The 13,800-nt window shown below is 43.3% G+C and overlaps 1 protein-coding gene across 2 annotated transcripts in view; it reads left to right on the top strand.

Moving 5' to 3' along the window:
- Positions 1–4,989: 4,989 nt before the first annotated feature.
- The window catches only part of ZC3HC1 (zinc finger C3HC-type containing 1), a 34,573-nt gene continuing 25,762 nt past the window's right edge, over positions 4,990–13,800 (top strand). The window contains exons 1-3 of one of the 2 annotated variants that reach the window (XM_004046210.4): positions 5,041–5,203; positions 5,937–5,982; positions 7,289–7,400. In XM_004046210.4, coding sequence (XP_004046258.1) covers positions 5,167–5,203; positions 5,937–5,982; positions 7,289–7,400 — 195 coding nt within the window. In that variant the 5' untranslated portion in view covers positions 5,041–5,166. Of the gene's footprint in view, positions 5,204–5,936; positions 5,983–7,288; positions 7,401–13,800 lie in introns of both variants that reach the window. The other variant, XM_004046209.3, reaches the window with a different exon arrangement.

Raw genomic sequence — 13,800 nt, 5'->3', positions numbered from 1 at the left:
ATCCATTTTTCACAGTCTTTATAGTGACTTTTCCCAAAATGCACAATTGTTCATGTCACCGTGCCACTTAAAGTCTTTCAATGGCTGCCGTTGGCTTTTAGGATAAAGTCCAAATTCTTTGGAAATTTGTGTACATTAATTGAACAATTATTTATTGAGAGTCTACTATGTCCATGAGGTATTGTAAAGACTGGGGACACAGCAATGAATAAAAAGTATAAAAGCCCCTCTTTCTTCCTTCCTTCTTCTCTCTCTCTCTCTTTCTCTCTGTCATTTTTAAATGGAGTTTCACTCTTGTCGCCCAGTCTGGAGTGCAATGATGCGATCTCAGCCCACTGCAACCTCCTCCTTTTGGATTCAAGCAAGTCTCCTGCCTCAGCCTCCCGAGTAGCTGGGATTATAGGCGCCTGCCACCATACCCGGCTAATTTTTGTAATTTTTGGTAGAGACAGGGTTTCACCATGTTGGCCAGGCTGGTCTTGAACTCCTGACCTCAAATGATCCACCCGCCTCGGCCTCCCAAAATGCTGGGATTACAGGCGTGAGCCACCATGCCTGGCCAAAGGCCTCTATTCTTTTTTTTTTTTTTTGAGACGGAGTCTCATGCTGTGGCCCAGGCTGGAGTGCAGTGGCACAATCTCAGCTCACTGCAACCCCACCTCCCAGGTTCAAGTGATTCACCTGCTTCAGCCTCCAAAGCAGCTGGGATTACAGGTGCGTGCCACCACACTCAGCTAATTTTTTTTTTTTTTTTGTATTTTTAATAGAGACAGGGTTTCATCATGTTGGCCAGGCTGGTCTTGAATTTCTGACCTCAAGTGATCCACCCACCTCAGCCTCCCAAAGTGCTGGGATTAAAGAGGTGAGCCACGGCACCCACCGCTAGGATAGATAATTTTTGAAGGAGCTTTGCCGTAAATAAAAGCAGAGAAGGTGTTTTCTTGTTTTCTGAAATAGAGTCTTGCTCTGTTGCCCAGGCTGGAGTGTGGAGTGCAGTGGCACCACCTCATCTCACCGCAACCTCCACCTCCTGGATTCAAGCGATTCTCATGCCTCAGCCTCCCAAGTAGGTGGGACTACAGGTGCATGCCACCACGCCCAGCTAATTTTTATATTTTTAGTAGAGACAGGGTTTCGCCATTTTGGCCAGGCTGGTCTTGAACTCCTGACCTCAGGTGATCTGCCCGCCTCGGCCTCCCAAAGTGCTGGAATTACAGGCATAAGCCAGTGCTCCTGGCCTGTTTTGCATGTTTTTAAGATGGGAGAAGTAATATCTTGCTGCTAATGGAAATATGCAGTGGAGGGGAGAATTGGTGGACAATGGTCTTGAGTAGGCAAAGGGAATTAGATCCAATGTGTAAGTCTGGCCTTAGATAGGCACATAGATTACAGCAGGGCTTCTCAACCTGTGCACATATTGGGTGAGATAATTTTTTGTTGTGGCGAGGCTGTTCTGGATGTTGTAAAATGCTTAGCAACATTCCTGGCCTCTACCACCACTCCAACCAAAAATGTCTCCTGACATTGCCAAGTGTCCTGTGGCAGGCAATATCACACTCATTTGAGAACCACTGATCAATAGTAACAGGAGGGAAGGTAAAGTACGGTTAGAGGATGATGAGAACACCATTCATTGTGCGAAATAAAAACACAAAGCTGGCCGGGCACAGTGGCTCATGCCTGTAATCCCAACACTTTGGGAGGCCGAGGCGGGCAAATCACGAGGTCAGGAGATTGAGCCCATCCTGGCTAACACAGTGAAACCCCGTCTCTACTAAAAAAATACAAAAAATTAGCCATGCGTGGTGGCGGGTGCCTGTAGTCCCAGCTACTCAGGAGGCTGAGGCCAGAGAATGGGGTGAACCCGGGAGGCGGAGCTTACAGTGAGCCGAGATGCACCACTGCACTCCAGCCTGGGCAACAGAAGAAGGCTCCGTCTCAAAAAAAAAAAAAAAAAAAAAAAAAAACCACAAAGCCAAATTTCTTGCTTACTATAAACAGTAAGAGCCATGCAGATGAGGCACAGTCTTCAAGCAGACCAGACTACTAATCTTCTATCAGACTTTGAGAAAGTGGGGAGTTCAGAGATTGGCAGACTTTCAAAGGTGTGTGTTGGCATCATTTGTAGAAGTGATAACTTGGGTGAAACTATTGTTGAGTGGCTGGCACTCAGAGGAGTGCTTATTGAAGTGAGTCTTTGTGATTGGCTGAATCAAGAAGTTGTCATTCATTGGGTTTACAAAAACACGTTCACTGTGATGAGTAATCATGGGTCAATTGAACTTAAAACTGGCTCTGATTGCTGGTTGTTACCATGGCTAACTGTACAGTCAGTATTTTCCTAGGAGTGTGTCATTAGCAGAAAGGGAGGATGGATAAGTGGAAGTATTGAAGGTGTTTGAGGAGAGAGGTATATAATAGTCATCTATGAAGACGGGTGCAGTGGCTCACACCTGTAATCCTAACACTTTGGGAGGACGAGGTGGGCAGATCACTTGAGGTCAGGAGTTTGAGACCAGCCTGGTGAATGTGGTGAAACCCTGTCTCTACTAAAAATATAAAAATTAGCCAGGTGGCCAGGCATGGTGGCTCATGCCTGTAATCCCAGCACTTTGGGAGGCCAAGGTGGGCGGATCACCTGAGGTCAGGAATTCGAGACCAGCCTGGCCAACATGGTAAAACCCCGTCTCTACTAAAAATATGACAAATTAGCCAGGCATGGTGGCAGGCGCCTGTAATCCTAGCTACTCAGGAGGCTGAGGAAGGAGAATCGCTTGAACCCAGGAGGCAGAGGTTGCAATGAGCCGAGATTGTGCCACTGCACTCCAGCGGGCAGCAGAGGGAGACTCCGTCTGCAAAAAAATCAAAATAAAAATTAAAAATAAATTTAAAAAAATAAAAAATAAAAATAAGTCATCTATGAAAAGTGGAATGAGAAGTGGACTAGATAAAGGTAGTATAATTACTGGGCAGAATTAAGGTCCCACTTGAAGTCAAGAATATAAAGAGACAAGTTTGTCATTTCTCTTTAGCCATATTTAGTTGTATGGGTACAGAAGCAATAATAGAGAACTTACTTCAACTGTGATTGAGGTTTTGTCAAGTAAGTACTATTAAGCAAGAGAGGTTCAAGGAAATTCAAAGGGTATTCAAGCATTATTTTTTAGCTTATTTATTTTGCTTTTTATTATGATATTGTCAAACATACTTAATAGCAGAAAGAATAATATAATGAATCCCACAATTCTATCATCCAAGTCCGATAGTTTAAAATTTTGCAATCTTTTTTCATCTATTCCTCTACATGTTTTCCTGGATAACTTCAAAGCAAATTCCAAACATCATATCAATTCACCTATAAATACTTCAAGATGCATTTCTAATAAAGAAGGGCTTTTAAGAACCATAACTACAATGCCATTATTACATATAGTGAAATCAACAATGTTTCCTTCATATTAACTAAGTCTCAATCCATGTTCAAATTTTGCAAAGGGATGATGATAACAATTAGTAATGAATTTAAGCTGGCTAAGAAAAGAAGAAACAAGGGTGGTGGTGGAATTAGGAACAGCAGAAAGGTAATTGGATCAATAAGTTGCAGGTCCTGCTGCTGGGAACATTGATAGAGTTAGGAGCCCACAGGTAGGGTGCTGGAAGGGTAGGAGGTGATCCCACTTTCCTGTTTGCCCATTGTTTAGTCACATCAGTCTTCCAACCTGGGGTGTTGGAAGATTCTGTACAGATTTCTTCCCTTCAATCTCATCCATCTCAGCTCCAGTACCTGATTTTTCTCAGGAGAATGTGCAAACTAAATTAGATTCTCCTATTATAACCTTGGTACATCCTTGGAGCACTTGTAATCATAATTTTAAAACTACAGGAAAATTTGACATCTAACTCCACCAAGATCTACAGCTTCTTTGCTCACGACTGTCATTGCTAGTGCCTAGAGACTATCAATAGGATGCTTTCGGCTGGGCGCGGTGGCTCATGCCTGTAATCCCAACACTTTGGGAGGCCGAGGCGGGCGGATCACCTGAGGTCAGGAGTTCAAGGCTAGCCTGACCAACATGGTGAAATCCCGTCCCTACTAAAAATACAAAAAAAAAAAAAAAAATTGCTGGGCGTGGTGGCGAATGCCTGTAATCCCAGCTGCTCGGGAGGCTGACGTAGGAGAATCGCTTGAACCCGGGAGGCAGAGGTTGCAGTGAGCCGAGATCGCGCCATTGCACTGCAGCCTGAGCAACAAGAGCGAAACTCCGTCTCAAAAAAAAAATAAATAGGACGTTTTCAATAAATATTTGTTGGACAAAGGAAGGAGTATCAATAGTGTCAAATGCCACAGACTTCTAAATCCATCCATAACACGGTTTCCAACAAGGATTCTAAATTATTTGCTCTCAAGTGAGGGTCACCATTTCCTGGCTTGTAGAAAGGTGCAACTTAGGAGGGTCGTATGAGTTAATTTATTTATTTTTTTTTTTTTTTGAGACGGAGTTTAGTGGCGCGATCTCGGCTCACTGCAACCTCCGCCTCCCGGGTTCAAGCGATTCTCCTACCTCAGCCTCCCTAGTAGCTGGGATTACAGGCGCCCGCCAGCAAGTCCAGCTAATTTTTGTATTTTTGGTAGAGATGGGGTTTCACCATGTTGGCCAGGCTGGTCTCGAACTCCTGACCTCAGGCGATCCGCCCACCTCGGCCTCCCAAACCGCTGGGATTACAGGCATGAGCCACCGCGCCCGGCCGTATTAGTTAATATTACTTGAAAATTAAGTTGAGCCCCTCATCCCTGCTGAATTTGGACTGACAGCGTTCTAAAAATCTCTTATCAACCTAAATATGCTAGTTGATAAAGGAAACGATTAATCAAGATTGTCCTAAACAGTACAGCCCTCCTTAAGCTCGCTCTAAGGTTCTAAAATGATGAGAAAAGGCGTGGGCCCCGCGGTTAGACTTTCCCAGCCAGGCTGCCTCAAGAGGCGGATATTAACCTCCCAGGACGGAAGTTCCGGAGCCTTCAAACTCTCGGGGAAGCAACTCGGCAGCGGACCAAGATGGCGGCGCCCTGCGAGGGACAAGCGTTTGCCGTAGGGGTTGAAAAGAATTGGGGTGCAGTAGTTCGCTCCCCAGAAGGGACCCCCCAGAAAATCCGGCAGCTGATAGATGAGGGGATTGCCCCGGAAGAGGGAGGCGTGGACGCGTGAGTTCACGAGTTAACCCTGGGTCCGGCGTTGGAAGATTGAAGAAGGCTTGGGGAAGGGGTGGCGGGTTTTGGGAGGTTCCCCTCGGTCGGCGACTCGGGCAGTGGGGATGGCTTCTTAGAATCTGAAAGAAGCTTTGGTTACTACGTTTGATCGGCTTTGATCTTACCCTCGGGGTGTACCAGATTCCCAACCGCAGCCGAAATTTTGTCATCGGACATTATTTTTGGAAGGAAAGAGGACCGTTAACTGAATGAGTTCACTTGACTTCTCTTAATTGGGGATTCTTAACCTTTTTTTGTGCCGTGGACCCCTTTGGCTCTCTGGAGAAGCTTATTAACTCTCAGAATATTTTTAAATGCTTAAAGTAAATTACATAGGATTATAAAGGAAACCAGTTAGATTGGAATGTAGTTATCAAGACGGTAAAAGGAAAAAGTTACGCAGTAACAATGCTTTTTATTAAAGAGTCCATAATATTTAGTAGTATGTGTTGTCAACCATAATTTTGAAGTAGTGATGAGCACAAAGGTATTTGAAGACATGCAACCACCATAATGTGGGAACATTATTTCCATTGGTGACAAATTAGCAGGTACTGCTAATACTACTATGGTGTTTTTACCTTCATTCATAATTGAAGAAAATGCTAAATCTTGTCATTTAGAGAGAAATAAATGTCATTTTTACCCATCCAAGTTTATGGATGCTGTGAATTTTTTTTTCGCCAAGAACCACACCCGCTTGAGGCTCTCTGTGAATCTCTGAGAGTCTTAGAGTAAGTTTATTTCTTTTGAGTTATAATCGTTGATGTAATCCTATTTTTATTAAAATAATGCCTGTCGCCGGGCGCGGTGGCTCACGCCTATAATCCCCAGCACTTTGAGGAGGCTGAAGCGGGAAGATCACGAGGTCAGGAGATCAAGACCATCCTGGCTAACACGGTGAAACCCCATCTCTACTAAAAATACAAAAAATTAGCCGGGCGTGGTGGCCCGCGCCTGTAGTCCCAGCTACTCGGGAGGCTGAGGCAGGAGAATTGCTTGAACCTGGGAGGCGGAGGTTGCAGTGAGCCGAGATCGCGTCACTGCACTCCAGCCTGAGTGACAGAGTGAGACTCCGTCTCTAAATAAATAAATAAATGCTTGTCTTTCAGCAATTCCCCAGGCACTGTTGAAATGCCTTCCACTGAAAATGACAGAATTGCTTTGCTGAGTTTTTTTCTCCCTGATTTTTTTTTCATGAAATCTCCCGAAGATCTTTACTTTGATTCGAATTTTCTAATTGGTTAATTTTTTTTTGGAAGGAGTGGGTATCAAAGGTCCCTTCAGGTAGAAATATCAAAATTGTTTTTTCTGCTGTTAAGAGTCGAATTTCTGCCAGGCGCTGTGGCTCACGCCTGTAATCCCAGCACTTTGGGAGGCTGAGGTGGACCAATCACAAAGTCAGGAGTTACAGACCAGCCTGACCAACATGGTGAAACCCCGTCTGTCCTAAAGATACAAAAAATTAGCCGGGCCCACGCCTGGTGGTACGCGCCTGTAATCCCAGCTACTGGGGAGGCCAAGGCAGGAGAATTGCTTGAACCTGGGAGGTGGAGGTTGCAGTGAGCCGAGATCGCACTGTTGCACTCCAGCCTGGGCAACAGAGCGAGACTCCATCTCAAAAAAAAAAAAAAAGTCGAATTTCTGAAGAGATTCAAATTGTATAATGCATACTTGAAGTCTTGAGTCTTATTTTCTGTCTACTAAAGTTATGCAAAATACTTGTGGAGAACAGGGAGTGAGTGAGGAGAATAGTTTGCTAGGATTAGTGGAGCCCTGTAGAGGTAGAAATTGAAGTTTAGATATGGGTAAACTGTAAAGAGTTTTGAATGCCAGACTGAAAAATTTGGATTTTATTTAGTAAGTATTATAAAACCATTGAAAATAATAAGCTGAGGAATGACATGAGTAAAATGATTTTTAGGAAGCTTAAAATCCAGCGTTGGTGTGATTTATGATATGATGTGTAGAGAAGCTAGATAACATTTAAGCAGAGGGTACTGTGAAAGGTTTACCAACAGTTTTGCCACTTTATATTAGGAAGGACACATCTGCCACATCCCAGTCAGTTAATGGATCACCCCAAGCGGAACAACCTTCATTGGAATCTACAAGCAAAGAAGCCTTCTTTAGCAGAGTGGAAACATTTTCTATATCCTTTTTTAGTTCATGTGAATTGCACTTTCTGCCTGCTTCTAGAATTCCTCCAAGGTATTACACCACTTACTGTGATGTTTTAAACTTAAGAATCAAACCTTGGTAAGAAATTATATAGGAAAGTCAGCATCCTAATATGTTATCACTCAGAGGGACAGTTGAGGTTATCTAACCTTTTCTTTTTACAGAAGAAAAAACTAAGAGCCTGAGAAAAGAAGAAATAATAACTAATACTTGTATATAGTATGTTTTTGTATATATTATCACATTCGATCTTGACCTTAAACCTATGAAAATAAGCATTATTATTATACTTGTTTTACAGAAGAGGAAACAGTTTGGGGTAGGTTATATGACTTGCCCAAGATGAACCTGTTAGCAAATGGCAGATCCAGGATTATAATCTAATGTTTTTTAGATTATTAGAGACTATACTACTATAATGTCTCTTTCTAGATTTTCCTTTGTATATTAGCTACCTATTTCTGCATAGCAAATTGCCCCAAAACTTAGTGATCTTAAAACAACAAACAGTTTTTATTTCATAATTTCTGTGGATCAGGAATCCAGGCATGGCTTAGCTGAGTCCTCTGGCTCAGGGTCTCTCACAGGCTGCAATTAAGGTTGGTCAGGGCACTGTCATTTCAAGGCTCAACTAGGAAAATTGTCTCAAAAGAAAAAATAAATAAATAAAACAAAACAAAACAAAATTAGCCAGGTGTGGTGGTGCTCACTTGTAATCCCAGCTACTGAGGAGTCTGAGGCAGGAGAATAGCTTGAACTTAGGAGGCAGAGTTTGCAGTGAGTCGAGATCGCGCCACTGCATTCCAGCCTTGGCGGCAGAGCAAGACTCCGTGTCAAAAAAAAAAAAGAAAAAAAAAACTAGGAAAGGGTCCACTTCCAAACTCGGTCATTGGCACACTGTTGGCAGGGTTCATTTACTTGTGTCTGTTGGACAGAGGGCTTCAGTTCTATACTGGCCATTGGCCAGAGATGTCCCTCCCCACTTGGTTCCTTGCTTTGTGGGCTTCTCTAAAGGAAAGTTCACAACTTGGCAGCTGACTTCCATCAGAGTGAGCAAAGGAGAGAACAAGATACAAGCCAGCCTCATTTTGTAATCTAATCTCAAAAGTGACATCTCATCATTTTTGTCATATTTTATGCATTAGAAGCAAGTCACTAGGCCAGCGCATACTCAAGAGGAGCAGATAACACAAGGGCATGAATATAAGAAGGCAGGGATCATTGGAGCCACCTTAAAAGCTGTTCACATCACCTTGCTTTGAGAGGTCTTTAGTAGCTCCAGCTGCTTTTTTTTCCTGCAAGTTTGCACCCCCACCCGTGTGTGTGTGTGTGTGTGTGTGTGTGTGTGTGTGTGTGTGTGTAGACAGAGTCTTGCTATGTTGCCCAGGCTGGTCTCGAACTCCTGGCCTCAAGCAATTATGCTGCCACAGCCTCCCAGAGGGTTGGGAGTACAGGCCTGAGCCGCCAAACCTGGCCCTGAATTTCTATCTTGTAAACTATTAACAAGGTCTTGACCTAGGAATCAAAAATTAACAAAATCTCAGAATTTAAGACCATAAAATAAGCCAAATCACACATCTTTTTTTGATCAAGAAACTAATACTGGCTAGGCATTGTGGCTTACGCCTTTAATCCTAGCACTTTAGGAGGCTAAGGTGGGCGGATCACCTGAGGTCAGGAGTTTGAGAGCAACCTGGCCAATATGGTGAAACCCTGACGCTACTAAAAATACAAAATTAGGCCGGGCGTGGTGGCTTACGCCTGTAATCCGAGCACTTTGGGTTGCTGAGGCAAGTGGATTACGAGGTCAAGAGTTTGAGACCAGCCTGGCCAACATGGTGAAACCCTGTCTCTACTAAAAATACAAAAATTAACCAGGCATGGTGGCACATGCTTGTAGTCCCAGCGACTCGGGAGGCTGAGGCAGGAGGATTGCTTGAACCTGGGAGGCGGAGGTTGCAGTGAGCCGAAATCATGCCACTGCACTCCAGCCTGGGTGACAGGAGTGAGACTCCATCTCAAAAAGAAAAAAAAAATGCACAGTTAGCTGGGTGTGGTGGCATGCGCCTGTAATCCCAGCTACTCAGGAGGCTGAGGCAGGAGAATTGCTTGAACCTGGGAGGCAGAGGTTGCAGTGAGCCGAGACCATGCCACTGCAGTGCAGCCTGGATGGCAGAGAAGACTCCGTCTCAAAAAAAACTTATACTGGAATATTACCCAAATGAAAAAGTAAGCACATACCAGCTATCACATTACATGTTTCAAGAAGAGACATTAAACGTTATGTCATAAGTTTATTTAGAAACATACCTAGTGTGCTATATGCCTGACTTCAAGAATTTGATCCATTGTTTTGTTTCCTTTTTTCCCTTCAACTTTTTTTTTTTTTTTTTTTTGAGATGGAGTCTCATTCTGTCATCTAGGCTGGAGTACAGTGGCGCCATCTTGGCTCACTGTAACCTCTACCTCCTGGGTTTAAGCAATTCTCCTGCCTCAGCCTCCCAAGTAGCTGAGATTACAGGCGCCCACCACCATGCCTGGCTAATTTTTTGTATTTTAGTAGAGATGGGGTTTCACTGTGTTGCCCAGGCTGGTCTCAAACTTTTGAGCTCAGGCAATCCTCCTGCCTCGGCCTCCCAAAGTGCCAAGATTACAGGCATGAGCCACCATGCCCGGCCTTTTTTTCTTCAACTTTTATCTTCAGTTCCGGGGTACATGTGTAGGATGTGCGGGTTTGTTACATAGGTAAAAGTGTGCCATCGTGGTTTACTGCACAGATCAATCCATCGCCTAGGTATTAAGCCTAGCATCTGTTAGCTATTCCTCCTGATGCTTTCCCTCTCCCGACTCCCACCTCCAACAGGCCCCAGTGTATGTCGTTCCCCTCATGTGTCCATGTGTTCTCATCATTCAGCTCCCACTTATAAGTGAGAACATGTGTTTGGTTTTCTGTTCCTGTGTTAGTTGCTGAGGATAATGGCTTCCAGCTTCATCCACATCCCTGCAAAGGACATGATCTCGTTCCTTTTATGACTGCATAGTATCAAAGAGATTGTGAGCTCAAACATCCATCTTAAGCAGTTGATGTCTTTTTTTTTTTTTTTTTTTTTTTTGAGATGGAGTCTTACTCTGCCACCCAGGCTGGAGTGCACTGGTGTGATCTTGGCTTACTGCAACCTCTGCCTCCCGGGTTCAAGCAATTCTCCTGCCTCAGCCTCCCAAGTACCTGGGATTACAGACTCCCACCACCATGCCCGGCTAGTTTTTGTATTTTTAGTTTCACCATGTTGGCCAGGCTGGTCTCAAACTCCTGAAGTCAGGTGATCCACCCACCTCAGCCTCCCAAAGTGCTGGGATTACAGGCATGAGCCACTGCACCTGGCCCAGTTGATGTCTTATAAAGAAAAGTGCAGCAAATGAGATCCAAAGTACAAGTCATTACAATTAGTAATTGCCACTTGTTTTCCACTGAAAATGGCAAATTCTTCTCTGGGCTGTCATTTTGTCTCCTATAGACCATAGAGGTTGTGAAGCTGAGGATACTCTACTCCAACATGGCCAACATGGTACTGATGGGTAGCTCTGTGAAAGGAGCAGAGACTGAAGGCGGAAGAAATGTGGTACCACACCACGTCCTCTGCTTTTCGCTACTTTATTCCCTGTGTGCAAGGACAGAAAGACTTAGATGGTAATTTTTTACAGTGATTCTTAAAAATTTTTAAATTACAGACTCACAGAAAGGTTGCAGAGATTACAAAGAACCTTTTTTCCCTGAGCTATTTGAAAGTAAGCCACCAAAGTGATGTCTTACTACTCCCAAATATTTCCTACAAACAAGGACTTTGTCCTACATAACCAGAATGCAACCATCAAAATCAGAAAATTGACATTGATAAGTTACTACCCTCCAATCCTCAGACCCCAGTTTTTTCATCAGTTGTACTAATAACATTCTTTATAGTTGAAGTATCCAGTTGAGAATCACACAGTACATTTAGTTGTCATGTTGCTTTATTCTCCTTTAATCTGGAACATTTCCTCAGTTTTTTCTTGAATTTCATGATCTTGATACTTTTGAAGATTACAGAACAGTTATGTTGTAGAGTGTATGTCAATGACATTTGTTTGATGTTTCTTTGTGATTAGATTCAGGTTATGCAGGAGTGTCATGAAGCAATGCTGCATTCTCATTGCATCCTGTCAGGTGACACGTGATTTCTATTTATCCCTTTATGGTGATGATCACTTTGATCACTTGATTAAGGGAGTATCTGGCATTTCTATTGTAAAATAACTCTTTCCTCCTTTGTAAATAAAAAGTACTTTGTGGGGAAGTTCTTTGAAACTTTGTAAATATCCCAGTCCTTATCAAACTTTATGTAATTGATTTATTTGTAGTAACATGGACTCAATATTTTCTTTGTTATTTAATGGGTTATAATTCATTACTATCATTATATATTTTGATACTCCAGTTGTTCCTTATTTAGTCAGTGACATCCCCCTCAGGTTGGCTTCTGTGGCCTTTTGACATGTCCCATAACCCATGACCTCTTTATTGCTTTCAGGAACAAGTTGTTATCGGCTTATCTTGTATTTTTCTTGCCCCATCCCTGGAATCAGCCAATTTTACAAGGATCCTTGGCTGTTTTTCAGTGGAGAATGTTATTTAAAAGCTAAGATCTGAACTGGGCATGGTGGCACACCTGTAATCCCAGCACTTTGGGAGGCCCAGGTGGGAGAATTGCCTGAGCCCAGGAGAGACCAGCCTGGGCAACATAGCAAGATCCTGTCTCTATATAAATGCATGAATGAATGCCAAGATCTGGGTGCAGTGAGAACTCATAGCTAGTGGGATGCCACTGTTCTCAGGCCCTCTCAGAGGAAAAAGCTAGAAAATATATATGTTTATGTACACACAGACACACACACATTCACATGTATACACACATCTAAATTTACATCCATTTATCTCTATATTTTAAAAAACGATGAGTTCCTGCTGACATCTCCAGTTGCAATTGTACATCACAGGATTCATTCTAGTTTTCTCCTTTTCCCTATTTTTCCCTCCCATATTCAACACTGTGAAACATAATTTGTTATCCTTAATATATTTACTACTTTGATCAATCCCCTATATGTGCTTAATCTCCCAGTTCTGCCATGCTGCCATCCTTTCTTGCATGAATCTCTCGTCACCCCATTTAGGTCCTAGCACTCCATACTTAGCTGCCCGCAAGTGAATGCCTGTTACATACCACTTTGGTTCTGACACCCTGGGCTGAGCTGCCTCTTCGCAGCCTCCTGGCTCCGACATCTTCCTTGTTCACCGCCTAATGGCTTTAAGACTGAATTGCTCAGGAAAGGGAAGGTATTTTAACCATCCTTCTACCATTATTTCTTGCATTAAATCTTGATTTTGATAAAATATTTAGATCCATTTCCTTTTTGTTCATTGGCTATAAATTGATCAACATTTTGGATATGATGATTATTTATTTAACCATTACTTTTATTCTAGATAATCATGGCTCCTTTAATGTTTGTATCTGAATTTTGTTTTCCAGTCTTCATTCTTCCTTTGCTGATGTTGGACTGTCTTTCAAATTCCTATATCCCTTTATAAAAATGTATAACTTTCCTGCATCTTCTTTCATATTTTATCCTTTTTTTTTTTTACTGTGCTTTGTGAAATAAGAGCTCTTCAGGTAGAATTTTTCTTTTGAGACAGAATCTTGCTGTGTTGCCCAGGCTGGAGTGCAGTGGTACCATCTCAGCTCACTGCAACCTCCGCCTCCCAAGTTCAAGCAAGTCTCCTGCCTCAGCCTCCCCAATAGCTGGGATTACAGGTACATACTACCACACCCAGCTGATTTTTGTATTTTTAGTAGAAATGGGGTTTCACCATGTTGGCCAGGCTGGTCTCAAACTCCTGACCTCAAGTGATCCGCCCGTCTCAGCCTCCTAAAGTGCTGGGGCCACCGCACCCGGCCCACGTAGATTATTAAAAACTGAAGCTGGGCGAGGTGGCTCATACCTGTAATCCCAGCACCGTGGAAGGCCGAGGAGGGCCTCAGGCGTTCAAGGTCAGGCATTCGAGACCAGCCTGGCCAACATGGCAAAACCCCTTCTCTATTAAAATTACAAAAATTAGTGGGGCATGGTGGCGCACGCCTGTAATCCCAGCTACTCGGGAGGCTGAGGCAGGAGAATTGGTTGAACCCAGGAGGCAGAGGTTGCAGTGAGCTGAGATCGTGCCATTGCATTCCAGCCTGGGCAACAGAGCAAGACTCCATCTCAAAAAACAAAACAAAACAAACAAAAAAACTGAGCATTTAATATTAAGGAGTAATAAATGTTTTAGGATA

This window comes from Gorilla gorilla, chromosome 6 (assembly GCF_029281585.2).
Source record: "Gorilla gorilla gorilla isolate KB3781 chromosome 6, NHGRI_mGorGor1-v2.1_pri, whole genome shotgun sequence".
NCBI classification, from domain to species: domain Eukaryota; kingdom Metazoa; phylum Chordata; class Mammalia; order Primates; family Hominidae; genus Gorilla; species Gorilla gorilla.
This window is presented reverse-complemented; position numbering and strand designations above follow the sequence as displayed.